Below are 26994 nucleotides of genomic sequence, written 5' to 3' on the forward strand. Positions count from 1 at the left end.
TCTATGACATAGACTGTTTCATTTTCAAGCTGCATTATTTTATTTATTTAACAAAATTTGTATACCACTTGATTGTAAAAAGCCTCTAAACAGTCTACTAAACTATAAAATAAAAACATTAAAATTATGATAGAAGCATAGAACTGTAGAGCTGGAAGAGACCTCCAAGGGAAATCTAATACAACCCCCTACAATGCAGGAATCACATTTCTCAGGAATCCCTGATAGATGGCAATGCAATCTGTTTAAAAACCTCCAATGGCGGAGAGCACCATTCCCCAAGGCAGTCTGTTCTACTGTCAAACAGCCTGTACCATCTCAAATTATCCGTAATATTTAGTCAAGATCCTGCAATTTGCATCCACTGCTTTGGGTCCTACCCTCCGGAGCAAAAGAAAACAAGCTTGCTCCATCATCCATGTGACAACCCTTAAAATATCTGAAGATGGCTATTGTATCACCTCTAAGTTTTCCCTTCTCCATGCTAAACATACTCAACTCCCTCAACAGTTCCTCTTAAGACTTGGTTTCCAGACCCTATATCACCTTGGTCACCTCCCTCTGCACATGTTTCGGCTTGCCAATATCCTGGTGCCCACAAACTGTGATTCCCACCCAGTACTCCTGTTGTGGTCTGACCAAGGCAGCATAGATCTGGACACTATACTTCTGTTGATGCGGCCTGGAAATGCATTCACCTTTTTGCTGCTGCATCACACTGTTGACTCATAGAATCATGGAATTGTAGAATTGGAAGGGACCACGGGGATCGACTTCTAAGTCCAACCCCCTGCCATGCAGAAATCTTTCACCTAACATGGGGTTCAAACCCATGACGCTGAGATGAAAAGTCTCATGCTCTACCAACTGAGCTATACCTTGTGTTAAGCATGTGGTCTACTAAAAACACCTAGAGCCTTTTTATATGTACAGCTCTCAAGCCACATGTCTTATATTTGTGCATCTAATTATTCCTAAGTGTAGAACTTTACATCTGTCCCTGCCTGGAATCCTGGAGATCTGCCACCAGTCAGTTTCAACAATACTGGGCTAGACAGGCCTATAGCCTGACTATGAAGCATAAGGCTGCTTCCTACGCGGTCATCACTGCTGCCTCTTTAAAAAACTTATTTGTTACCAGTTAAATGATATGCTGATGTCCTCATGAAAGCTGCTATGGGACCCTTATTGGTGGAAAAGCAAGGTAAATGCTTAAAATACTTAAATATTGGGAAAGAAGCTAAGCAAAATTAAGTATTTCTGTTTCTCTTGATTTATTTAATAAATGTTTCAATTTCCAAGCAGAAGAACAAGGCAAAACGGAAGAGACTGAGCTGCCCTGCCTTGGACGTTCCTTAGCTGCAGACTTGGAAGATTGCAAATAGCTAATTCCCCTGATTCTTCTCCACTTATCCATAGCTTGCTAGGAGCTATCATTTATAAATAGCGTTTTGGCAGGAAGCTAGGCATGCTCTATGGCAGGGGCGATAGGAATTGTTAAGACCACCTTGCCTGAAAACTTGGCTGCTGACGTGCTGGTGACAGGGACTCGAGCAAGCCGTGTCAAAGGGAATAATTTTAAAGGAAAGACAACAGAAACTTGTCGCCTCATTGTATGCATTTACAAACAGGGCTTTCCAGAGTATTAGGCCTAGTTAAAGCTGCCCCCTGGATAAAAAGTGTTCCCAGGCAGCCTCAGACGAGCTTGGGAGACAAACAGATGTGACTATGGTCCCTGGCATTTGGCAAGAACACTCACTGTCACGAAGAAAGATATAAGCCTGGACAGGGCATCAGCTGCACAACAGTGGAGCGGGCCTGCAAGTGTCACAGCAGTGGCAAAGTTGTGGCAGAAGGAAATAAAGGGCTGGAAAAGCCAGACTAGTGTGAACTTACACTAGTAGGCCAAATATATATTTGTTATTGTCATGCCTTCTGACATTAAAAGAACAAACAACAGAAGACGGGGGAAACTGTGGCCAATTCTTAATTTTCTCTCTCTTTTGTATACAATATTTAAGCATGTCTTTTCTTGATGCAAGTAATTACAAGAACTGGAGGAATAAGAGAGTCTATTTTGAGACACTGGGAAGGCGGCAGCAGCGGGGGGCTGGAGGAAAGAATTTGATGATGATATAAATGGAAATGTATTATTGCCATTAACAGCTATTACCATGTCATCAGGCAATTTTTAAAGCAGATTTACCAATATACAGCAGCTGCTATTTGATGGCAACATTTCCCTTGCTTTCTTCCCTCTGTTGAAGTTCTCCGTCCCTTACAATTTAATTTCACACCTTATTATGTTGCATGGCAAATTAATATTTCCTGTAACTTAACCATACAACTGTTGCCATCATTGTGCCCTAAAAGATTAAGAAAATACTCTGTTAAGTGAAAGACAGACCCTTTTCAGGGTCAAAAAATTATAGAGCTGTAGAGTTGGAAGGGACCCTGAGGAACATCCAGTCCAACCCCCTGCAATGAAATAATCTCAACCTAAACTTCCATGGGTGCGGGACGCGGGGGGCGCTGTGGGTAAAACCTCAGCGCCTAGGACTTGCCGATCGTATGGTCAGCGGTTCGAATCCCCGCGGCGGGGTGAGCTCCCGTCGTTCGGTCCCAGCTGCTGCCCACCTAGCAGTTCGAAAGCACCCTTAAGTGCAAGTAGATAAATAGGTACCGCTTTATAGTGGGAAGGTAAACAGCGTTTCCGTGTGCTGCGCTGGTGCAGGCTCGCCAGAGCAGCTTCGTCACGCTGGCCATGTGACCCGGAAGTGTCTTCGGACAGCGCTGGCCCCCGGCCTCTTAAGCAAGATGGGCGCGCAACCCCAGAGTTGGTCACGACTGGCCCGTACGGGCAGGGGTACCTAAACTTCCATGGCAGATGGCCACCCAACCTCTGTGTAAAAACCTCCAAGGAAGGAGAGTCGACCATTTCATGGGAGTCTGCTCCACTGTCAAAAACCTCTTATCATCAGAAAGTTCTTCATGGTGTTTAGTCGCAAACCCCTTTCTTGCAACTTGAATCCATTGGTTTGGGTTGGTCACCCTCCTCTGCACACATTGCAGCTTGTCAATATTCATCTTAAATTGTGGAGCCAAGAACTGGACACAGTATACCAAGTGTGGTCTGACCAAGGCAGAATAGAGTGGTTCTATTACTACCCTTGATCTGGACACTAGACTTCTGTTGATGCAGACTAACAGTATTAACTGTTTAGCTGATGAATCACACTGTGTACCCATGTTAAGCTTGTAGTCTACTAAGACCCCTAGATCCTCTTCACATATGCTACTGTCAGGCCAGGTGTCCCTCCTCTTATATTTGTGCAGCTGGTTCTTCCTGCCTAAGTGCAGAACCTTACATTTGGCCCTGTTCTCCAATCTGTTAAGGTCATACTGAATTCTGTCCCTTGTGGCATTAGCTGCCCTCCCAGCTTGGTGTCATCTTTAAATTTGATGAGCATCTCCTCAATTCCTTCATCCAAGTTGTTTATAAAGACAGTGAACAACAACAGGCACAGGACAGAACCCTGTGGCACCCCACTTATCACTTTTTTCCAGGATGACGAGGAACTATTAGTGAGCACTCTTTGGGTTCAGTCAGTCAACCAGTTACAAATCCACCTAACAGTAACTTTGTCCAGCCCATATTTTACTAGCTTCTCTGCTTTACTTTCTTTTCCCCTTAGGTATGAAAAAAGGAGAGCAGGTTTCATCAATGGTATTTTCCTTTACAACCGCATTTGCAACTCTTCTAAACCCAGTTAGTTGTTCTGAACTAGATATCCGAAATATTATTGAACCATGTCTCAAGGGGCAGCTCCACTTGGGATTTCCAGTGATACACTATCACTAGACATGCAGCTACCGGTGGAAAAAGAATTAAATCTTAATGCTGGATAGCTTTAGTGCACAAAACCACTTCCCTATTTATATGTTCTCTAGTAACTAAATACTTCAAGTTGAAGCCAATGCAAGGTTTCTTTTAAATCCATTGAGAAAGACAGCGTCTTTTTGAACAATTTATACCTAAGGTTGTTTATTCCTTTTACACTTCACCTAGGTAGAATATGCTTATTAAAAACGGCAAATGGAAGATTAGTTCCCTTTATGACTTCATTGAAGTTCCACAGGTGCAGCTTGTTTCATCATAGGGAAAAACCACACCTGCAGAGCGCTGCCCTGGTTTGGAATTCAAAGCCTCAGAAGCCTTTTTCCTCCAGCATATAGACTCCCTAACATAACCTGAATTTCAGAAGGAACTATTTCTGAATGGAACAATGGTTAGCTCATCTGTGGAAAAAGAATACATGTGCCACTGATTCAGAAAGCTTTCACTGCATTGCATCTTTCTAAACCTGTTTAAACACTCTCTTTTATTTCATTCTTTCAAGCCGTGAGCTGATTTCATTCTGTACTTCAGTTTTAGGCTGCTGTTAACAAGCCTTTAACCCAATTAAAATCATGAAATTCTGTAGAAACAGTCACAGAATACAGATACAGTATCAGTGAGCTCCTGCAGATGGCTGTAGAACCCTTTGGTTTATGCCTTTTGGATGCCGTTAGGTCATACATAGGCTTGGAAAAGAGCGAGTCTGAGGTGGTCTCAGAAGGATAATGTAAAGTGGCTAGAGTTAAGTTCTTTTCATCTGAAGAATGACAGAAGAGCATTTTGGTAAGTGAGGGATTTATTTCGTTTTATAAGGTGCTATAATGCTACTAATTCAGAGCACAAAAATCCCTTTAGGCATTTTAAAGGATGGCCACAAGTTGCAACATTTATGACGGGCAATTACTGTACGTTGAACTGAAGGGAACTTCAGCACAGGCAAGTCTAGGACTGCACTGCAAGTATACTAAATGTGCAGCCTCCCTGAATCCCTGCAAGGGGCATAAAATATGTAGAATTGCATTTGGAATCGCAGACTGATGGTGTGTCTAATTTTGTAAAGTTGCCATGGGAGAATTTATACATGGTGTATAGATGTCTTACATAAATCAGTATGTATGCTCACTATTTAATACTAACTTTATGGGGGATAACAATTTGCACCCACATTCACCACTGATAATAACTGAGCATGGGAGGGGCACATAATTCCATGCCCACTGTACTTGTTTTTTTTGGGGGGGGCGGGGATTTGACAAATGTGTTAATAGGCCCTTGGTATTACATAATTATGTCTACATTATGAAACTCAAATAATAGCATTCAATACAAAGTACCTTACAATGGAAGCGAAACTCTTGCTAACGGTATAATACATCTTAGTAGCAGTTTGCATTACTAAAGATGCTGTTTCATTTTCATTAATTCCAAGCCGTTAAATCTTAACAGAACAAAAAGGCAGGTTAAGCAGTGCCTTGCTCTCCATTCTCTTCCCTACACCTCCACTGTTTCCCTGTGTTTAGATCGCGCTTATATTGCTACCCCTTTAGCACTTTCACAAAAGACACTCTGTAAAATTAGGAAGGTGTAGCAACTTGTGCTTTCTTAAGTCGTGCGAAGGGAGATAAACCTAGCTCACCCTTCTGTTTTTAAACGACCAACCAGAAAACCTCTGGAAATGCACAAGCAGAAGATTAAGATGAGAGTCAACTCCTCTCACATGCTCCGAGGATCTGTTAATATAGTGGTAATATTGCTTATTATGGTAAATAGCTTGTGAACAACAAGCAATTCTCGGAATTTTGGCAAGTGAAGATTTTGAGGTGCTGCACCTGTGGAAATTCCGCCTCCTCCACAGTCCGTTAATAAAGGACTCTCTCCTTTATTAAATGAGGGTTCTCCAGGAAGCCAAGATGGGTAAGTGTTTGGGAGTCCCTGCTGTACATTTCATCAGCAGCCATGTCTGAATGTGGTGCAAGCAGGCTCTGCTCTAGTTTGAACTTGATGGCTGTTGTTCTGCCAGCATTCAAGTCTATGGTTCACACAGCTCAGCAGCAGCCCCTAGTGTTTTCGTCAATGCATCTTCTAAAGCATCTCTGTAAATTAGGGAACAAGAAAGGTCAGGGACCATCATGTGTTGGTTCTAAGGCCTCAATACAAAACGTTAGCTTTGTCTAGGAACCAAAATGAAGGAATTAAGGTCTCAGGAGTTGGCACAGGCCTTATGTTCGTGAAAACTGCTGCTGTTGCTGCTATCAGCATGGGTGATGTGGATCTGTGGTTGGACAGTAGCTACTGGTATGAAATGAGATAGATTCTGAAAGCCCTCAGAAAATCTAAGTTTCATCTTCTTTTTAAAAATGTTCTTGAAAAAGAGGGATAGCTCAGTCAGTAGAGCAGAAGACTCTTCATCTCACGGTCATGGTTTCAAGTCTCTTGTTGCGTGAAAGTTTCCTGCATTGCAGAGGGTTGGACGAGATGATCCTCGTGGTCCCTTCCAACTTGTGGTCCCTTCCAACTGCTCTTCAGTGCTATGGGAGAAACTTTCCATGACCCGGGGAAATTCAGGGACAATTCATACTTCATGCACACAGCAACAGATTAAAAAACAAACAAACCACAATCTAACACGGCAACCAATATATAATCCATTTGAAAACAGCAGCAGAACTGAACACTGAAAACCTGCTGAAGCAAAAAAGCCTTTTCATTTTGTCTAACAGATGAGGGAACCAGCTATTTCCACCTGCAGTGCCACCACTGAGAAGGCTCTGTCCCTTGTTCTCATCTATATCACAGCCCTAGATGAAAACATAGCAAGCAGTGCCTCTGATATATTGTAACCCTCGGACAGGATATGTGAAATGGATAATCCCTGAGATAATGAGTACTTTAAAGGGCCAAACCAGCACTTTAAATAGATACTGCAAATGAATGGCTAACCAATGCAGCTGAAACAAGATTAGCACACGAAGTACCTGTCTGGTCAGTGCTACTTGAAATTTCTGAGGTTTCTGTTTGGTTTTTTTTAACAGGCAGCCGTCACAGAAAGAGTGCTCACAGAGAGCCCTGCAAAACCAATCTGGAAGTAACTAAACCAGGGTAAACTGATGCTAGCTCTTCTTTCTTTCGGGAAATCAGTCTTCAGGCAACCAGGAAATCATAAAAGACACTCCTGATAAAATGATAAAAGACACTCCTGGCAATTGCTGTCATCTGGATATCCAGGGACAGCATTATATCCAGGTGAATCCTGAAGCTACATATGCCATTCATGTTAGGTACCGAGTTAGTCTCCAAAACCTCCAGAATTTCTAACTAACAGCACTTAATCTGGTACAGGTTAAGTTTTACTTTGCTTAGCACTCCCAGCCCCCCACCTATATCCACTGCTGAACTGATACAAGACACTGATCTATTACTTCCACTGCTTTCCAGGGTTTTGATAACAGACACAAGAAGTGTTTCATCTGCTTATTGGGATGTTTCCAATGGTTGCATCAAGGGAAGCTAGCTTATGCAACCAACCTCTCTCTTCCCTTCCTCCCCCTGCTGATGCAAGCTCCTTAAGACCAATTTCCCTCTCCCATTACAGCCTCATATAACACAGCCCTCACTATTCAGGAGTTCCCCCTTCCCTACTGGGTGTACAAGGGGAAGAGGGAAAAGAAATTAGCTGTGTATGGGGCCTGCGGCTATAACCATAGCCTAAATCACTGGAAAACCTTTTGCAGATCTTTCATATAGATCCGGGGGGGGGGGGGGGGCAGCTGATGGGAGCTGCAGACTGACAATACCTTGTAGGGAAACAGGTTCCCCATCCCTGATGTACATGATGTACACAGGGGAAGCTTGTGGCATCCTACAGACAAAAGGCCCCAGAGGGGTGGGGGCAGAACAGCCATCTTCCAGCAGTCTTCTGGGGCTGGCTAACCATTGTAGAACAGCATTTTGCAAACCTTGCAGGCAGCCCAGAAGGATACCATGGTTGAAATGTCACTGTATGTGTGGTAAACATGTGCCATATGAAATTTGATTTTGGCTCGTTGGCAATGAAATTGTTTCCATTTTTGCATAATACAATGCTCCTTAGAATTTGTTTTCCGCTCAGAACTAAGGTTTTATTAGTTCTAAGGCTAAACATGAATTTGTTCTCAGGAAGTCACCAGATGGCTTTGCCTGTTAGGAAATGGTGGAATAATGAAAAGGGGACAGGAGAGGACTGTTGATCCTATGACCAAGTGGGAGTTCCCTCCACAACTTCTATTTTAAAAAGAAAATGCAGTGATTCAAGTATGGCTGAGTATTTTTTTTGTTTTGATTTTTAAAAATTGGAAGAAATGTATATAAAAATAACTACTCGAGCTTGTCCCAGGATAATGTTTCTGAAGTCTCAATACTTAGGTACCTAAACACTTCTAACTTTAACTTTGGTCTTCAAAAAAGTCTTAGCATTCACTGATGGTTAAAAACAGCCTCTTCGTGAAATTTCACGTTGCTCTATTTTATATAGATCCTATAAAATATATGCATATCTTGTGACCTATTACTCTTTCTTTTCAAGATAGCAGTCTACTTTTAAATTGAGTTTTAAAACCCATTATGAAGGTTTGAACACACAATTTAAAAGCAGACGACTATCTTGAAAAGAAAGAGTGGTAATAGATCACAAGATATGTATTTCTCTTTTTCCTTCTGCCACATTATAGTTTCACCTATTTAGGTCACCTGAATCAAGAATAATGTGAAAAACACAAAACAAAAAAGGGGGGGGAATCAAGGAAAGAAGGTATAAAACCATGACAGCAGTGAAGATTTGTTATTCACAGCTGCAAAAACATGGAAAGGAAATTAAAATGGTTAAAACTGGAGATGGTTGATATAGAACAAGTTCCTTGAAATGCAGCATTGGCTAGTTATATTATCCTATAATTCTAAAATTACTGATGCAAAAATAGACAGTCTTCCACATGTTATATGTGTGCAGCCCATAGGATGATATACTGTGCCCTTCTACTGCCATTCACATAATGGATTTCTGTTCACAGAATAACTCGGAGGCAGCCACCACAACTGCTCCAATTGAAAGGTAGAAAATACACAATTTATTCTAAGGATCTAACTAGACCACAGCTTTCTGCATTCCTTGTTAGGTGCTATATTACAAAACTAGGAATAGGGGAAGCATTTTCGGAATGACAGATAACTTTTAGCTAGGGGACACCATAATACTTAAAATGGTAACTTGAAACCAACCCCGTGCAGATCTGATGTCTACACTGGTTCTTTATCAGTTCCTTGCTAGCAATATAAACCAACTGGGCTGCAGTGATCCAAACAGTACACACTGTTCCTAAAATGAGAGCTGCCTGGACATGCTTACTGCTCTCTGCTTCACGTGCCAAACCTATTTTTCATTGCAAGAAGAGGAAAGGTACCTTGTCCTATCTTGGCCAAGACACTCCTGTATTCCTTCATACTGTGGCCTATGGTTTTCCTTGCGTGTGTGGTCCTTTCCCAATTGTGCTTATTCCCACAACTGTACCAGCTATGCTATCAGCAGAATTTTCCTCTAAAACAATATTCAGGATGGCTAATCTACAAGGCATTTTAAAGCAGTCTTGGGCTCCTTTTTTCTTTCAAAATCTTTATATTTTTATACTTTTAGAAAAATTAAGGGAACATGTCTGCTGCTTTTCAAAGATCGGAAAATATAAGAATCTCCAATGTTGAAATTTCATCTATTATTTGCTTGGCTGTTCAGCAAAGCTGAATGTCAGAAAACTTATGTATCTTTCATAGCAAAGTTTTGGGGAATTGTTGTCTGGCAGTGGTTTGAGCAGTCAGTGGCAACACAGAATGCTAGTTTCATTTCTAATGTCTACAGATGTAATTCTGACAGCTGCTATCTTGGCAAACTGTACATAATTTTCTACTTTGGGGGCTGGAAAATGGAGGGAGCATGAAATTCCTTATTCAGGCTGCATTCTAGGAGCAAATGCTTTGCCCTGCAAAAAAATACATCCAAACCTACTTAGCAAGGAATGACAGCGGCGAGTTGCCTTATATTCACACTTTTATAGAAGCAACAAAGGCTGATACCAAGAGACTTCAAGTAACCTCTGAAGGGGATGTGGGTGGAAATGCTGAAATACACTCATTACAGTTATCAGTTATTAGAATAATGGATACAATGGGACAGTTGATTTTAGTGGCCTGAGCATTCTGTAACTGCCTCTCAGACATGCCCGCAAGACATACAAAACAGTAAATTTCATATAATCTAAAGATTTCCTTCTACAAGCTCCTGGAAATTCAATGCAATTTGTATGTTATTAAAACTTCCAGCAGTTACAAAGGAATGCCAACAGTCCTCACTTGGGCTACTTGCAAAGCATTTTAAATGTGTTTAAAATAGTATTTGCAGTGGGGTTTTTTAAAAAGGGGGTACTCAAGGGTACTCCCGCCCACCTAGCAGTTTGAAAGCACACCAAGTGCAAATAGATAAATAGGTACCGCTCCGGCGGGAAGGTAAACAGCATTTCTGTGTGCTGCTCTGGTTTGCCAGAAGCGGCTTAGTCATGCTGGCCACATGACCCGGAAGCTGTCTGCGGACAAACGCCGGCTCCCTTGGCCTATAGAGTGAGATGAGTGCGCAACCCCAGAGTTGTCCACGACTGGACCTAACGGTCAGGGGTAGCTTTGCCTTTACTCAAGGGTACGCAGTACCAGCATCTCTTTTGTTGTTTTTTAAAAAATGTAGCACTTACTGTAACAACTTCACGGGGAGTACCAGCACCTATTTTTCTAGAAAAAAAACACTGGTTCGCAGTATAGTATATAGTGAGCAAGTATAGTATAGTATATAAGTGATCAACCCAGGATGGAATCACATCTTGCCATGAGGCTCACTGGGTCACCCTAGGCCTAACCTGCCCCACTGGGCAGCTGAGAGATTAAAATGCTACCCAAAGTGGAACTGTGAGCTAAAAAATATAAACACTCTATCAATAAATGGCTCACCGATCAATTTCTCAGTTGTGTTTGTATGTAAAAAGAGGCTTTCAGTCTTGCTTCCCCCCGCTTACAGCTCTCACCAGGAACATGCAGAATAACCTATGCTGGGTGACAGGCGGTGTAAAATCTTTTAAATGCAGTTTCTAAAACCGATGCAGTTGAGTCTTATTTTGCACTGGGCAGGTGTAATTGGAATTTCACACCGAATCCAGCTATTGGCTTGCCTCGCTCTGAAGCCTTTCCTTAGGCTTAGCTATAACAATGACATCACCAGCTCAACACCCATTGCAACATCTGCTTTCACACTACTAAGAATGCCATTGTATTAACCAACAAGAGCTATGACCATTCTTTTTCCTTTCTTTTTTCTTTTTTGGTTAAATGTTAAACAGATGTGATGGAACAATTCAGCTCTGTCAAACTCCTTTTATACAATGCCAGTATGCTGAGATTGGGGCTTTAATGGTGACACATTTGTTTTATATGGAATAGTAACATAATGTGACTATGAAACGTGGAGGGGGGGATTCTCTTGCCAATAAATTCTCATCTCCATGCACAGTACTCTAACACCTCCTAGCTGTTCCAAACCTTATTCAAAGTCAGAGGCTGTCATAGATTTACCTGCAATAAGCAGGTTGCATTTTTAAAAGAAAACCTGGCAGGAAATAAAGTCCAATTGTACTGTTATTCTAAATGCTCTGCATCACCACGCCTCCAGAGACTCATGAACTTTATGCCAAGCAAAAAAGACTTTAAAATATCTGTATTAGAGTCTTACTGTCCTTAGAAAGGATAATGCATTGTTTTTACTTGCTTCTAATTAGTAATTTAAGCATATGTTCAGCATTTAACTCTAAATGTTTGCCTTTTCCCCAAGCTCTGAGACAGCTGTCCAGGATGTGAATGCCAGAAAGCATTTAAATATCAACATCTGTTGAATTATGTTAATGCAATGTAATATAATTGGGCATGAGTTGGAATTGATCAAAAGTGTGTGAATTAGACAAAGGCAAATCTAAACCAATATTTCATTTCACAAACAAGTCAAAGGTAACAAAACTGTGTTTGTTACTAAACCAACATGATTAGAGCACAATGTTCAGGACACCCAGGTCCAAAAATTATATAAAAAATGCAAAAAGGCAATTGTAAAAGGAATCAAATATAAAATATTATTGCAGAAATAATCTCCTATCACTAATATTTTGTTAGATTTGGCCTAGGATTTCATACACATTTTTAGAAACAGCTTGTCTTACAAAACACCAATTAAGAACAGGCTTTATTTTATGGTAAGGAACAACTCAGAACAGTTGTTCTCAGAGTAATAAACCACAGTTTAATAAAACATGGTTTTGCGTTTTGTGTGAACCCTGCCCAGCAGCTTAACAATGATTTGTTTACTGCTAAAATACATTGGTTTTAACTATGGCTTGGTATTACATGTGCACACAGCGCCATTCTTTAACCATGTTGCTTTTTATCCACCTCACCACAGAATATAGTCAGGCTACAAAGGCAAGAGCAGCTGGAAAACACACCAGACTTGGGAGAATCAAGAATTATTTTTGGCTGTGGGAAAACTTGTGCTTCCTTTTGTGAGACACATTATGTAAGCACCAGCTCTGTGAGTACAAACTGAACTGGAGTATACCCGAATGCAGAAAAAGGAACTGTGCTTAAATTAAAATGTCTAAATGCTTAGCTGTTTTTGCAGGCATGCTTATACGGCGGCCTGAATTTTTGTTTCTGCTTGCAAAGTCTCCTTGAAGGAGAAACAACCTTGGTTGGTGTATTTTAAACTATGTGCATTTAAGGCTGATCTTTTTTTTAAAAAAAAAAATAAAAATATTCAAAAATATATATATTCATCATTCTCTGGAAAGCTGTTTTTTGTCTTAAAAAACCATTTCAGATTTGCAGCAAGCTGTTATTGTTGTGTTTTTAGGGTTAACGGCAGCAACGTATAGGAAAGGAAAAGTCTGCAAAGCTTTTGCAGCCCACTTGTGCAAAAGGCTCAACTTCACACTGACTTTACAAGGGGTGGGGAATGCACTTGGGATGTTGATCAAGCCTGCTGCATAACTCAATGAAAAAACCTGCCTTTCAATGAAAAAACATCCTTGTCAGTGACATGCTACTATGATAAAGTTCTGCACGTGTTCTTAATTGGACGAGTGCTGTAAGTCTCTGTGCTTTCCTGCTCAATCACCCTCTCCTCTTTCCAACAGTTTTAAGCAACCTAACTTAATAAATGCACCACTATTAAAACAAAACAAAACAATTAAGGTGGTAAGCCTGCGTGAAGCATTTGGGTTAATATTGTTACCAGTGGATCTTATCTCACAGAAGCTTAAGCATGAATACCAAGACTGTTAATAGGCTTGGTAGGAACTTGAAACGTATCAGATTACATCCAGAGAATAAGTGACAGTAGAAGGTGACTTTTCCAGCCACTTCCTGCTTCTCTGGCAGCCTCCCCAAAACCCACTTCAAAGGGTCAGGTTGGGCCCTTTGGGCTGTGACATGGTGGTGGTGGGCAGGCACTCCTGAAAATCAGGTGGGGACATCTTGTGTGAGGAGAGCTTTTGCTCACAGAAGGTGCCTCTGTGTGATTTTTTGCAATCCCCTCCTCCCTCAGCCCACCCTATTCAGGAGCCCCCCAATGCTTAGGGGGTTGATGTGGGGAGAACTGGGAGAGGAAATCAATTTCTGCTTTCCTCTTTTGCCTGTCCCAAACTGGACACAAACCATTGATTCCCAAGAATTTAGTTTTCAGTGTGCCAGTTGCTGCTAGAATCCTGAAACTTTCGATTTTTACTGCTTTTAAAAACAAAACAAAGCACTTAATTGATGCAGGTAAGGCAGGAATGAACAGGAAGCCTTCTAGCCTGTATGTTGCTGTTTCTTGTGGTTGAGCTACTCATGGTTATAGAATGAAAGGTGAAAAGGGCGGCACTGTCCCAGCATTATTCATTATTTCTTTAATGAAATTATTAATCTCCTGCTCTTCAGTCAAAACAGCTTACAGTTCCTTTCAAAACATTACATTGCCTGCTTTTAGGCTTATAGTCTAAAAGGGCATGACACAAAAGGAAAAAGGACTGGGAGGAAGAAATAAAGAAACTCAGATGCAACTTAATTACAAGCTGCACTTTTTCCTGGGGTACGCAGGGGTATGCAATTCCCCTAAACATTTTGTGAATTTTTGTACTTTTGTCCATTTACTGCATTTATTTTTCCCAATTTGAACTATAACATGGTGGTATTCTTGAGTCCATTCTTAAGGAAATCAGCCCTGAGGGCTCACTGAGGGCTCCAATACTTTGGCCACCTCATGAGAAGAGAAGACTCCCTGGATAAGACCCTGATGTTGGAAATTACTGAATAAAGAGAATGGAAGTGGTTAAACCAAACCTATAAACCCTGATGTTGGGAAAGATGGAGGGCACAAGGAGAAGGGGACGACAAAGAACGAGATGGTTGGATAGTGTTCTCGAAGTTACCAGCATGAGTTTGACCAAACTGCAGGAGGCAGTGGAAGACAGAAGTGCCTGGCGTGCTCTGATCCATGGGGTCATGAAGAGTCGGACACGACTAAACGACTAAACAACAACAATTCTTGAGTCAAAATGAGAGTACCCCTCAACATTTTTTTTAGAAGAAATGCACAGGTTACAAGTTATTCTAACTAGCCGCTGAGGTAGAAACGTTGAAGGAAAGAAGGAGTCAAAAACTGTTGGTGTCTCAGTGGTGCCAGTGAAGTGGCCCGGTACCTCTTCTCTGGCTTCCTCTATTGCAGCCGGTTATACCTGCTGCTGCCTGGTGACTGTGGCAGAGGGAGAAGCCTGGCTTCTTAGTAGAGTTGGTGGTGGCCCTACATCCCTTCTCTTCCCTCTTCTGCTACAGGGTGATGCAGTGTCTGCTAGCAGGTGACAGCTGAGGAGGACTCAATCCTCTTCTCCACACCATCCCACCCACTGGTTTCCACACACGCTTCCAAGTCTGGCTTTGGCATTTGCTTCCTTCACTCTCTCAGTCTGCCTGCTTCCTAACTTGCTGCCTACTTCTACCCTGCATTCCAGTCCCCTTCAGTTGAGAGCTCAGGTCACCTGAAATTATCCTGCCTTTGGGTTGACCCTTCTGTGAGCAGGAAGAACAAATAGCTGTGTTTCCTCCTTAAACACACACACACACACAGAGCAAGAAAAACATTCCCGCATTTTGCCATTAAGGTATGATGCTCACTTTGTATACAATCTGTTTCCACCTTTTTGGGGCTGTCATTATTTCCCACAAAAGCTACATCAAACAATTATAGTTCTGGTAATTAACCAGTAAGTGTAATGTACAGTTTTCCTACCCCAATCTATTAACAGCTGCTCAGAAAATGTGGTAATTAATGGTTTCATTTATTTTTGGCAAACCTGCAACACAACAAATAATTTTCTATCTACTGCAAATTAGGACTCCTTCCCAAACAACAGATGACGTGGTGGGGGAAAGGGAGCAGGCGTAACACTTGCACATCTTTGCCTCTTTAGAAGATCAAATAAAGAGCAGCTGTAATTCTATTTGTCACATCTGTGTAACAAAATATAGTCATCTGTATCATCAGAAGAAAATGAAGAAGCTCTGTTCAGATGGAAAGGGATTTCCCACCAACCTAATGGGAAAAGGCTTGCTATAGAGGCATAATGGAACTTCTTGTACTCAGGTCCCCCACCGGTGTCCCTGAACCACCCACCCACCCACCCCCTTTTTACATAACCTGTAGTTATTAATACCAGAATTAAAGATAACATAAATATACATCTATAATTTAGTCCAGATATCATCACAATAGTCCCAAGATCAACTAAGCTAGCTGTGTTAAAAAGAAAATGAGAAGGCACAAGATGTGTTTAAACAAAACCCTGCAAAAGATTACATTTCAAATTAATCCCTCATTTCCTTCAATACTAACTCAACCTACCCCTTGTAAAAGTTTTCAGATTCTTCAGAGAACATTTTTTTATAAAAACAAACAAACAAACAAACAAACCCCAATGCTGTTACTTTGGCAAGTAGATGCACTGGAAGCCAAGAGATCCATTTCTTAATTTTTCCATCAGTCTCTCTCATTTTTTAATATTGTGAAAAACAAAACAAAAGGGAACACTTGAAATGCTTGTGGGGAGAAAGAAGAAGAGACGAGCAGATAGATTGCTTTTTTTTAATTTGGGAGACTGCAGGTTTTCATTTTAAACTCAAGTTCATGATGCGTACAGATTACAGGACAACTTCTCCAAGTGGGAAAATCATATCCACATCATGATAAATGGAATCTAAGCAGTATAGCATACATACCAGCCCCCTTTCAATACAAGGTATTTCCAACACAACTATATACACGGATATCTGTGTCCAATTGATTAACACTTTTCGGACCCCTTTTAAGAGCTTCTGTGGCAGACAGATAGCAGCTGACCAGACAAAGAAATCATCTCTCTTTCTGTCTCTATATCAGCAGTTTGGGTACTAGCTAAAAATATGGACTAGGAATCTCACTTAAACTGTAAACTGCATTGCATATTTAGCTCACCTGCTAGCTGTTTTCACTGAACTGTTTTTCTTGTGTCCTCTTTCTGATCGGTTGTCCCGCAGGAGTTGAAGCTACACAGAAAGTTCAGAAGACATATAAAAACTATGCAATGATGCTTGCATTTTTAGAAAAAAAGTCCTACTAAGCCTTGTCATGTTTTTGTACTACGTTGTTTCAGCAAAGGGCCTGACAGCCCTGACATACTTTATCCAAAGTGCATCTACTGAAATGGCAATACGATATTACCTACATTTTAATTCAGATCCGCTCTCATTTATTCCTATACGCCTTCTTCTACAGAGGCAGCCTTGTATTATAGTAAAGTTTCATGTCAAGATGCCTAATTAGTAATTCAGAGCGTACTATGCCATTACAATATGTTTAGCTTTAAGATGTATCACAGTAATATTGTAACTTCACCATCTACTTTAATTTGAAATGAGCAGCAACAGAGCTTTGTACTTAGAGGAACCGATTTTAGAGGCTCACATTCAAATCTCTGAAATTACTGTTTTATAAACTCTCTAAAAATGAGACTAATAAGGACCTGACAGAGCTGTTGTAAGAATGAATAATGATTATAGATGCTAAAATTCTACATTATTAGTAATAGATAAAAGTAGCACCTCATAATTACTGTTGTCATATCAATCCCACTGCTTTGCCATTATTTCTGGATTGAGAATTATAATGAAGTTCAGTAAGATTTTAGTAATGGGTTGGGTTGGCATCCCCGTCTGTCTTGAGAGACAATGGAGTGCGCCTCCAGGGGTGAAGTCAAACTGCTGTGTTAGCAGCACCGAAGTGACCTCCCCGAGGCGTAAGACTGGGCGGTGTGTCTGGAGGTCCTGGGCAACAACAAGACCCTCTGCCTCTCAGCTTTGCTGATGTGGTGCAAAGGAAAGCAAAGCAAAAATCATTCTCCCACCCATCTTCATTCTGACATTAATTTCAATAGGGGCTTTTGAAATTAGTATAAGCTTCACAACTAATTCTCACAACAATCCTAATCTTACTTTTTTTGGTGGTGGGGAGGAAGGATTCCACAACACATCTACTGTCAAATTCCATCCTGCCTTCCCTGGAATGCCCCCCCTCCCATTGATTCTGGGGGAGGGGGATTAATAAATTAGTTCCAGGGCTGGAGTATCTCAGAGCTATTTTAGGTGGTGTTTTTAGCAAATGAGGGGCCTTAGAATTCTATGGATCTATGATAACCTTCAACATCCTCCCACCATTTCCCCACTATTCGGGACCCAACAGACCTTTGGCTGCTCTCACCAAGATCTTAGGTTTGTTTCCTCATTGTTCAATCTTCGCAACACAATTTTATGCAACAGTAAGAAGTCCCCCCCTAAGGTTAAACCACATCATTAGTTATTATTAAAAACCTATGTTTGGAAGACTGACACTTGTAAATAATGAGCACAGCAAAAATAGCTGTATGTACTCACTAGCACGAAAACAAACCTCAAAAGGGCACTTAAGATTATTGCTTTAATGGAAATAAAGTTGAATAAAATTCAATAACCAAATGAGATAAGCAAATCATTGTACCTGTACTTGAGAGGTCTTTGTGATGGATTTTTGTAAACAAATCATTGGAGGAACTAGGGATTTCAGTTTGCCACTTCAGTTACAAGAAAATGATGCTAGACTGGAAAAAAAGCCCTCTAATGAGCTTAAAACCTAAATCTTATGCTTGAAGACTGTCCAACTCCAGTATCAAATGCATTTCTAAGAAGATGAATGTGGGTGTACCTGCAGGACCTCACCAATATCACATGGAGCTCCAGGTGAGGAGCCTTTTCAGGGCCCCTCTCCATTTGTTAAACTGTTGAATACGTTGCTTCTATTGTGCTTGCAGCCCATTTTGTGTTTTTGCTGTACAATTTGCATGCAATGATTTATCCATTTCATATGAAGACAATGTTCATTTTCCAGTGAATACAAAATGCTTAACTTCAATGGAACCCTGGAAACACAGTTCAGCATTGGCAGCTTTAGACGTGAAGGTGAACTTTTTGTGCTATTTTGGTGTGGAGCACAGTCAGGCAGATGGAAGCCTGGTGACCAAGTCAGTTTTCTGCCCCTAAATATGGCCCTGGGAACTTAATACAGTGGTATCTCGGGTTAAGAACTTCTGGAGGTCTGTTCTTAGCCTGAAACTGTTCTTAACCTGAAGCACCACTTTAGCTAATGGGGCCTCCTGCTGCCGCTGTGCCGCCACTGCACGATTTCTGTTCTCATCCTGAAGCAAAGTTCTTAACCCGAGGTACTATTTCTGGATTAGCGGAATCTGTAACCTGAAGTGTATGTAACCCCGAGGTACCACTGTCTATTGTGAGTTCCTAGTATCACTCATTTTAAAATGCTTGCCAGAGACTTTATTTTTGCATACATCTCTGCTTTATAGCTGAACTATAACATCTTTATGGCAGAGATTCCTTTATTCATTATCTTGGAATTCCTGTTTCATTAAACTATAAACAATAATGCTTATTAGCAAGCCTTGTAATTTATCTGCTTATAAGGAGCAAGCAGCAATTAGAGCATGGCCTAAAAACACATGCTGAACTTAAATTGGTGCTAGGTCTGGTCAGTGTGTCTATATATGCAACTGGAGATCGATGAAGGAAAAGCAGAATATAACTTCAATTAACTCCAAGTGCCACTCTAAACCTCTTTAGAGTTTTACAGCACCGAGTTTTGGTGGGCAATGATAAGTGCACAAGATAGTGGGCTCCTCCTCCCTTTTCTAATGTCAAAAGGTGGCAGCTTTCATGGTTAAGAGAAGGTGAAGCAGAGCTATAAGTACCATAAAAGGGTATATAAGGGCAGAACAACCTTCTTGATGCCAGTGGGCCATAGCGGAATAGAATGGGTTCCTAAGAACCTGAATGTGAGTGCAGCTGCAGGACCTTGCCTCGATCCAATGGAGCCCCAGACGAGGCTTCTCAGAATAGAAATGTAAAGGGTTTTTCATGAATGTGGTTTTCCTGCTATAACTGTGACTTTGACCGTCCCTTTCAGAAACAACCAAAAAGCTAAAACTGTGCTGCCCAATTTTTTTGCTGGCTTACAAATAATACCTTTAGAGTTGGTCAGTCAACTACAACTGGTGTTACTTTCCACTCTTATTCTTCCCTGGCATTGCTGCTTATGCCCACTTTGCGGGCTCCATTTTTGTTATAGCCCTGAAAGTTCTTTACAGTGATTTGGTAATACAGGTGTTTGTCATGCATCCAAAATAAGTGAAATGGAAGTATTATCAAGGCCTCTTTTACACCAGCTAGCGGAATATCTATATTTTCATGATCTAGTGTTCTGGTTCTATGAAGACTCTGCTCTCCTCAAAAGATTATCAGTAGTTCAGAAAGGCAATTTAACAAAGCAAAGACCCCTGAAAATGTTCTCAGCCCAATTCTAAAGACTCTGCTGTGCACACATGGGGGCTCTGATGTGCACACATGCTGCTGCACACAAGACTCTCCTAATTCACTGAAATATCCTTGAGAGTGAATTGGAATGCTGATAATTACCGGGCCTACACCCACAACCCTTTTGTGGTAAGCTATTTGCTGTTAAAGTATTTTCAGATGTTTTCAGTAAAAAAAAAGTGATGATTTTGCTCCTTATTTCAGAAATTGGTGCTCCTGTTGTTCCGGACAAGCGACAGTTAAAAACCTTCAAATATATGAAATAAACTGTTCTTGATCAAAGTGGTTCTTACCTGGCTATGTTCCTTCCTAGCCCCAGGGCTAAACCAATGGCTGAGGGAGGGAAGAAAAAAAAAAGGTTTAGTAGCATAGCTAACTGAAGCACGAGCTGTCATATGACCAGCCTCTGCGTGCTCTCGGGTATTTTATTGTCCACCAGAAAAATGTAGCCTTTGGCTATGATTTATTTAAATGGGATATTTTACAGAACTCTCAAGGTCTATAGCAGTTTTCACAGGAATATAAGAATGTATCTCATTCTGTGGATTTATCCTGCTTGGGCAAGTGGATATATACTAAATCATATTGAGTTTCATGCCACAGATTCTGAAATTCTTTATATATTACATCATTTAATAATATTTTCTCTGTGTGGGTGCTGCTAAAATCTAATGCTCTTATTACTTAGAGTAACGGAAATCTTAAAAAGTGTTTACAACTATTGGAAGCATGCTTATTAATTTTGAGGGTTTGGGTTTAATGCCTACGCATTGCTACTACTGTTGCTACACAAACACACACACATGGTGTGCATAGGTTTGCTGACTTAATATCTCTAAAATGCAACCCAGTGTGGAATTATGTGTTCTGTTTCCATTTGAGTAAGTAGGAGGGACTGATAGAACAGCACTGTATCTCTCCAAGTGTCTGAACAGTTTTTCCTCTTAGTTTATGGGGTGAGTTGAACTGTTCACCAGACTTTGGATTATGCTGCCCTAGCAGGATTCAACCACTAAGGGGCAATTGTAGAGTTAATATCACCGTTTAGCCTTTTTCTCTCACTACCAGTGTTTATTAGCTTACCAACACCAAGAAGTTTGTTTTATCATCAACAATGCTTTGTGAATAATCACCGCAAAAATTTTACATACATTCACATTTTTAATGCAATTGTCGCAGTTGGTGTTATGTACATTTCATTTCTCTCTGACCTCAATGCTTACTTAACTGCTGACTGTTCTCTCTCCAACTATGTGTGTATAAATACTTGCCAAGTTAGGATAGCACTTCATACATAAAAAGTTGCTCTAGTCCACTAAATAAGTTGTCTGGGTGTTTTCTTTTAGTTTTTAGGTTGCCACAAGACTATTTAAAGGGCCATGTGCAAATCTCTCTTCCCCGTGTACCAACCTACCCACCCCCTCCCATATGCTTACTGTGGAAACACAGGGACAAAAAGCAGCTGTTTTTGTTTTATTTTAAAATACATATACACTGCTGTTCCAGGCAAAGCCAGCCCAAAGTGTTATTCTAAAGCAGCAATGCAGCAGCAAGCAAAGGCTCTAGCAGCTCAGTCAGCTGCTTGTGGCTGGAAAGCCAAACAGGATGTGTGTGACTGTTGCCATGGAAACAAAGGGGCAGTCCATTCTCTTTATTGAGCACAGGATGTGAGCTCAGTGTGTGTCATATGACCCGTACTGGAAGTACATGGGTGGAGTTTATTCTTACTGCTGTTGAGTGCAGACATGTTTCTCTGTACTGATGTAAAGGACAGAAATAAAAGATGTAAATAGATTTCTGTCTGCATCTTTCCCCTCCCTGGGGACACCAAAGAGGAGAGAGAAGGAACGGTGTGTTCTTCTCACAGCCTGAGAAGAATCGCCGAGACCTCGCCAGCTTATCTGCCGGGAGTAGCAGCCGGGAGGTCGCCAAGGAATATCTGCCGGTGCCTACGCTGTGGCACATTCCTCTGACCCAGGCAGAATTCCAACACAAAGTGCCTTACAACAATTACAATGGAAATAAGAATACAGTGGGCGCTCGGGTCGTGAACGTGGTCCATGCGGGAGGCATGTTCACAACCTGTGGCATTTGCAACCCGCAGCAGTCTGCGCACACACGGGTTGCAATTTGGCGCTTCTGCGCATAGGGCAATTTAGTGCTTCTGCGAAGGCGCGAGCGCCAAAACCCGGAAGTAAGCTGTTCCGGTACTTCCGGGTTTGGTGCGGTGCACAACCCGAAAACATGCAACCTGAAGCGTATGTAACCCGAGGTATGACTCTAATAGTAAAAAAGCAATGTTACAGAAAAATATCAAACAGATTCAAAACTTCCATAAATATAATATTCCAGGTTCCATCCAGCAAGTGGGACAATATCCACAGAGAAGGCCAATCAAAACAAGTAGTTCTGATGAAAATCCTGGACTGTATCCATCTGCCACAGCTCTGCTGGAAAGGAAGCTATAGAAGACCCAAGAAAGATATCGTGCTTCTTTTTCTTCTAGTCACACCTCTGGTTTTGCAAGCGAGAATGCAAGAGATGTTATGCACACACAGGAACAGTATAGCAAGAACTGTGGGGGCGGGGTGTGTGTGTGAATCCACAAACATCTTTCCAGACAACAGTACTGGGAACTGCACATGTTCTCAAGAGCATGATCAGAATTCTAAGCAGTCTTGATAGACTGGACAATTAGGGTAAAATTCAAGATGTAATTAAAACAGGGACAAATCTAAAGTAAGCAGTTGAAATAATGATAAACCTGACATGGCTACTTACTCATGGTGATGAGACTCCTGGGACAAATGTGCAGCTTTCTTGTTGACGCATGAGCCTGGAGTAGCATTCTAAAGGAGGCATAAATAAGTTTTATAAGTTGCATACAGGAATTTAAGAACACACAGTACTCACTGCATGCAGGAAATAAATGGAAGAAAACGAAAGTCAGCCACCAATATCATTAATAAGATGAACAAGTCAGTTATCAGTTGATTCCCATATTATATTAATGTAAAAAGCTTTGAGTGACGTTTTCCATTTTTTTCAATGCTGGTCATCGGGGTTTTGGGGAGCAATGATCCTAAAGAGGTATTGGAAAGAGCTCCAAGACACACTGTTACTTTGGAATCACGGAACTGAAAGGGACCCTGACGATCATCTAGTCCAACCCCCCAGGAATACGCAGGTAGGCAAGTGTGTGTGTCCTTACCTCTTTTATTCATAGTGTAGGCACCCAGTTCATAATACTACCCCAGCCATGCCTCTCCCCTACCCAACTCTGGAAGTTTCTAATTGCTACCAAAGTTTAAATCACTTAAGATAGCAAGTTTGAAAAAGGTGTTCATAGTGATCCAATTGGTAACTGCATCACTTTCATGCATAATTATGGGAAGAGTAGCACACAGCACAGCAGTCATCACTCCTAAAGCATTGAAATGCACGTCATCAAGATGGGGCAACATATGACCAGAATGAACACTGGATGATCGGTAGATACTACTGCAATGTTTAATCCTCTAAACAGCATTTACTTAGAAATCTACTTATACCTATGATTTCTGCCACAGACTACAGATGGACCACATGTAGCCTGCTTACTGTAGTGTCTGCCACCTAATCTTTTCAGAAAACTGGACTGGGAGTGGATTTAAGCCATGCATGTGCAACAGCAGTCTTTGATCTTTTCAATCTACAGGATCACGTTGATACACTACAGCACTTTTGAAAAAAAGAAAGTATTTATTTATTACAAACATGTCACAGCCAGTCTTTGTAATACAAATGTATCTGTCAAGGATGCTTACGGAAATGTCACCATAATTGGTTTTAGGACAGCCAAAGCATTTATATGGCCTGGTGGTTTTGAGCACAGGCATCCTTACATAATGTAAGGGCATGTTCACACAGTGGGTGTTAAAAATTGCTGTTACTCTCTGAAATACACCTGCATTAAGTTTCACTGGATAGGAGGTGAAATTACGGGATTTTCTTCATTAGCCTAAACATAGAAGACAAATAAAACTTTTATTTTCATAGCTGACTTGACTTACAAGTTGGAAAACAAGCACCCTCTCTCCAGACAGGTGCGTGGGCTTTGAAATTCTAAGGTTTTTGAAAATAAAAATACTTGTATGACCTACTGATTATAACATTAACAACTCAATAGTTACTTTAATGCTGGAGGTAAACATTTGGCTCAGCTCTCCAGTTGCATCCTGTATTAATCTCAAAATGAGGTTTTCATGCTATTCCAGTGGGTATCCCTGGAATATAGTAATCCATTTTCTACACTGTGGCTATAAGAAAAGCCGACTGTGCCTATGTCATGCTTTGTTAGAGGTTCATGATCACATTATCTCATGGTGGACCTGACACTTTTATTCAGTTTACACTATGTTCTGTGTACAGGCAACTTATTTCCTTTGCCAGGGCTGCTGACAACCTTTTCCACACTATATTAATCTTGTTTACTGACTTTATCTTGGTACAAATATCAGAAAACTGAACTTTTTATCTCAGGGAGAAAATAAACAACGTGTTGACAGAAGCAGAAGCTATTTTCTGGGCTAAAATTGGTTGTTTACCTCCAGCCATACTTATGGAAAAATGTTTTAAAGTCTTCCAGTCTGTGCAAAATGCATAATCCATAATTTAATAAATGCAGGCATCCCATGGAAAGTCACTGAGATACATCGGAAGGGATAAAGGAAGTACAACCACTGAACGAAATACAATTTGTAGGTAATTTGCACATAAATATGAGCATGTTTTATCTAGTCAACAACTGACTAGAGCTTAGATTTCTTCTACATACCGGGGGGGGGGGGGTCATCAATGTAATTTGCTCATGTAAGCCACCTCTTAGCATCCTATGAGTGATGAAGGTAAGAAAACCTTAGGGAGGTAGAGAATCAAGTTGAAACACTTCCTATGGTTAAGCTAACTCCTAATAGTCCCCCTCTAGCTCAGTGAAGGTGCCTGCGCAACCTTTGCTGGTCAAGATGCTTGGGAGGGTGGCGGCGGCTGAGGGATTTACTTATGTGGGGGGAAGTAAATAGTTTGAAATGTGTCCGGTCTCTGTGAAAGCACCTCATATTCAAATTACTAGGAGAGGAAATTATATGACAACCATCAAGAAAACAATTTACATACAGAGTAGGCTAAATATATAAATAATATATAATAATATATAAATATAAAATGTCCACTTGGAAGTGGCGGGGGGGATGTGACGCAGGAAAACGTTGTGACATGGATGTACTTTTGATTAACACACACACACACACGACTTTAAAATCTGTACAGCAGGTTTACTTTCAGACATTCAACCAACTATTCTTATGATTTGGAAAAATGCAAGACAAAATGTGTATTTTCTAAATGAAATTTACTGAAGAAATTTCTAAACATTCCTAAAAAGGGCCTCCAGGGAAAGAGCGGACGTGAGAGTTGTCATTAAACACATTTGTTTCATCCACCTCCGTTTTAAGGTTTGGTCAGGGTAAAAAGAAACATATGCGCTGAAGTACAGAGAAAATGGGGAGTTAAAAAACAACTGTTGGCAGGGCTAGACCAGATAATTGTGCAGTGTTTAGGGTACATACAAACCTAAAGAAGGAAAAAGACTTTGTCAAATTAGTGTCCAGCTTTATGTAGCACGCTGTGAGTGGCCTCTGCTGGCTGACCAAGGGCTACATAAGTCACCTTGTCATCTATTATTATGATGGTATTTTCACAATGGCTGAACCTTTATACGAAGCTTTTCGCTTATCAACATACAAAGTTTACACGTTCCAAAAGAGATAACTCATGCAGCAACTGTAATCCATTTTTGTAATTCTAAGAAATGAGCAAGGTTAATTAAATAGAAATAAGGAGGACATGCAAGTTATCAAAACAGACACATTCAAATGAGGGTGAATGAGTAAGCTAGCAGTGAGTAAAGTATTCAAGTTTTACTTTCCTAAATATTCACTTGCAATTACAATAAAAATTCAACTTCTCCTAAAACTCCTCTTTCTAATCTATTATTAATTTCAAGAAGCTAACCAAAGAAATTTTAAAAAGCTTCTACCCAGACGCCACTGACACCAACAGTTTGTTTTAGTGGTTGGGGATAGTGCTGAACCTACTCTGTTTAGAAAACAGAGAAAAATTACCAAGAAAAATTGAATCCTGTGATGCCATTAAATCATATCTACACATAGATATCTCCGTATGTGTGTGTCCTCCACCCCTTTACTACTGTTGACTTTTGTGCGGCGAGACGTGGTTCCAGAAATGCCTAAGAAGCAGGTAGAACCAATTCTGATGCTAGATAATGGCATGAAATCAGTCAGCTCCTTAAAATTGAAGGCTGTTATTGTTTTCAGAACCCTCTAGGAGGGCTCTCATAGACCCCAAAAATTTCTACATGGATCCCCTGCTGACTTTGGAAACAGGACCAGGCCTTGGGGATAAAAATACTGTTCCTTAGTAGCCTTTCTTTCATCTCAGCATCACAACTCTTCCTGGTTTACAGAACAAAGGCTGGTAAACTTGCACTAAATCTGACTGAGCGTTGTTTGCGGCTGGTTATGTGTACAGAAAGTCACCTAGTGGTTCTGATTTTGGTACGATATCCTGCTTTGAAAGCTGCACTCAAAACAAGTTTCACTATTTACATGTCACAGAAAACAACTGTACCAAACCCAATTATCTCCCTCAAAGCTTGGCACATGAGGGCAAGAAGGAAGGCTCATTCACATTCCAATAAACTGTGGCCTGTTGGACAGAGATTGTTACATTTGAGCTGAGCTTGTTACAAGAAGCAGCAAAAAATGCATTTAATATCTAAGCCAGACTTGTAAAATGCCACGATACCATTTACAACGTGGTAAAAGAAGGTAATCAGTAACTTACCAATTTATATATTTTATATACAGTGGTGCCTCGCAAGTCGGAAAACCCGCTAGACGAAAGGGTTTTCCGTTTTGGAGGCGCTTCGCTAAACGAATTTCTCTATGGGGTTGCTTCGCAAGACAAAAAAATCTTGCGAGTTCCCGCGGGGTTTT

The 26994-nt window shown here is 40.8% G+C and overlaps 1 protein-coding gene and 1 long non-coding RNA gene across 5 annotated transcripts in view; one reads left to right on the forward strand and one right to left on the reverse strand.

Annotated features, from left to right (window-relative positions):
- Nucleotides 1-12723, forward strand: part of LOC307212006 — a 70324-nt gene extending 57601 nt beyond the window's left edge. The window contains exon 3 of the long non-coding RNA XR_013836716.1: nt 12414-12723. This is a non-coding gene — a long non-coding RNA (uncharacterized lncRNA). The remainder of the gene's footprint in view (nt 1-12413) is intronic.
- The window catches only part of GPATCH2 (G-patch domain containing 2), a 101374-nt gene that overhangs the window by 20162 nt on the left and 54218 nt on the right, over nt 1-26994 (reverse strand). For all 4 annotated transcript variants that reach the window (XM_079968800.1, XM_079968797.1, XM_079968798.1 and 1 more), the window contains exons 6-8: nt 22721-22788; nt 20233-20272; nt 16500-16570 (exon numbers count right to left, since the gene is read on the reverse strand). In XM_079968800.1, coding sequence (XP_079824926.1) covers nt 16500-16570; nt 20233-20272; nt 22721-22788 — 179 coding nt within the window. The remainder of the gene's footprint in view (nt 1-16499; nt 16571-20232; nt 20273-22720; nt 22789-26994) is intronic.

Source organism: Podarcis cretensis (assembly GCF_951804945.1).
Source record: "Podarcis cretensis genome assembly, chromosome: 3".
In the NCBI taxonomy this organism is placed as follows: Eukaryota; Metazoa; Chordata; class Lepidosauria; order Squamata; family Lacertidae; genus Podarcis; species Podarcis cretensis.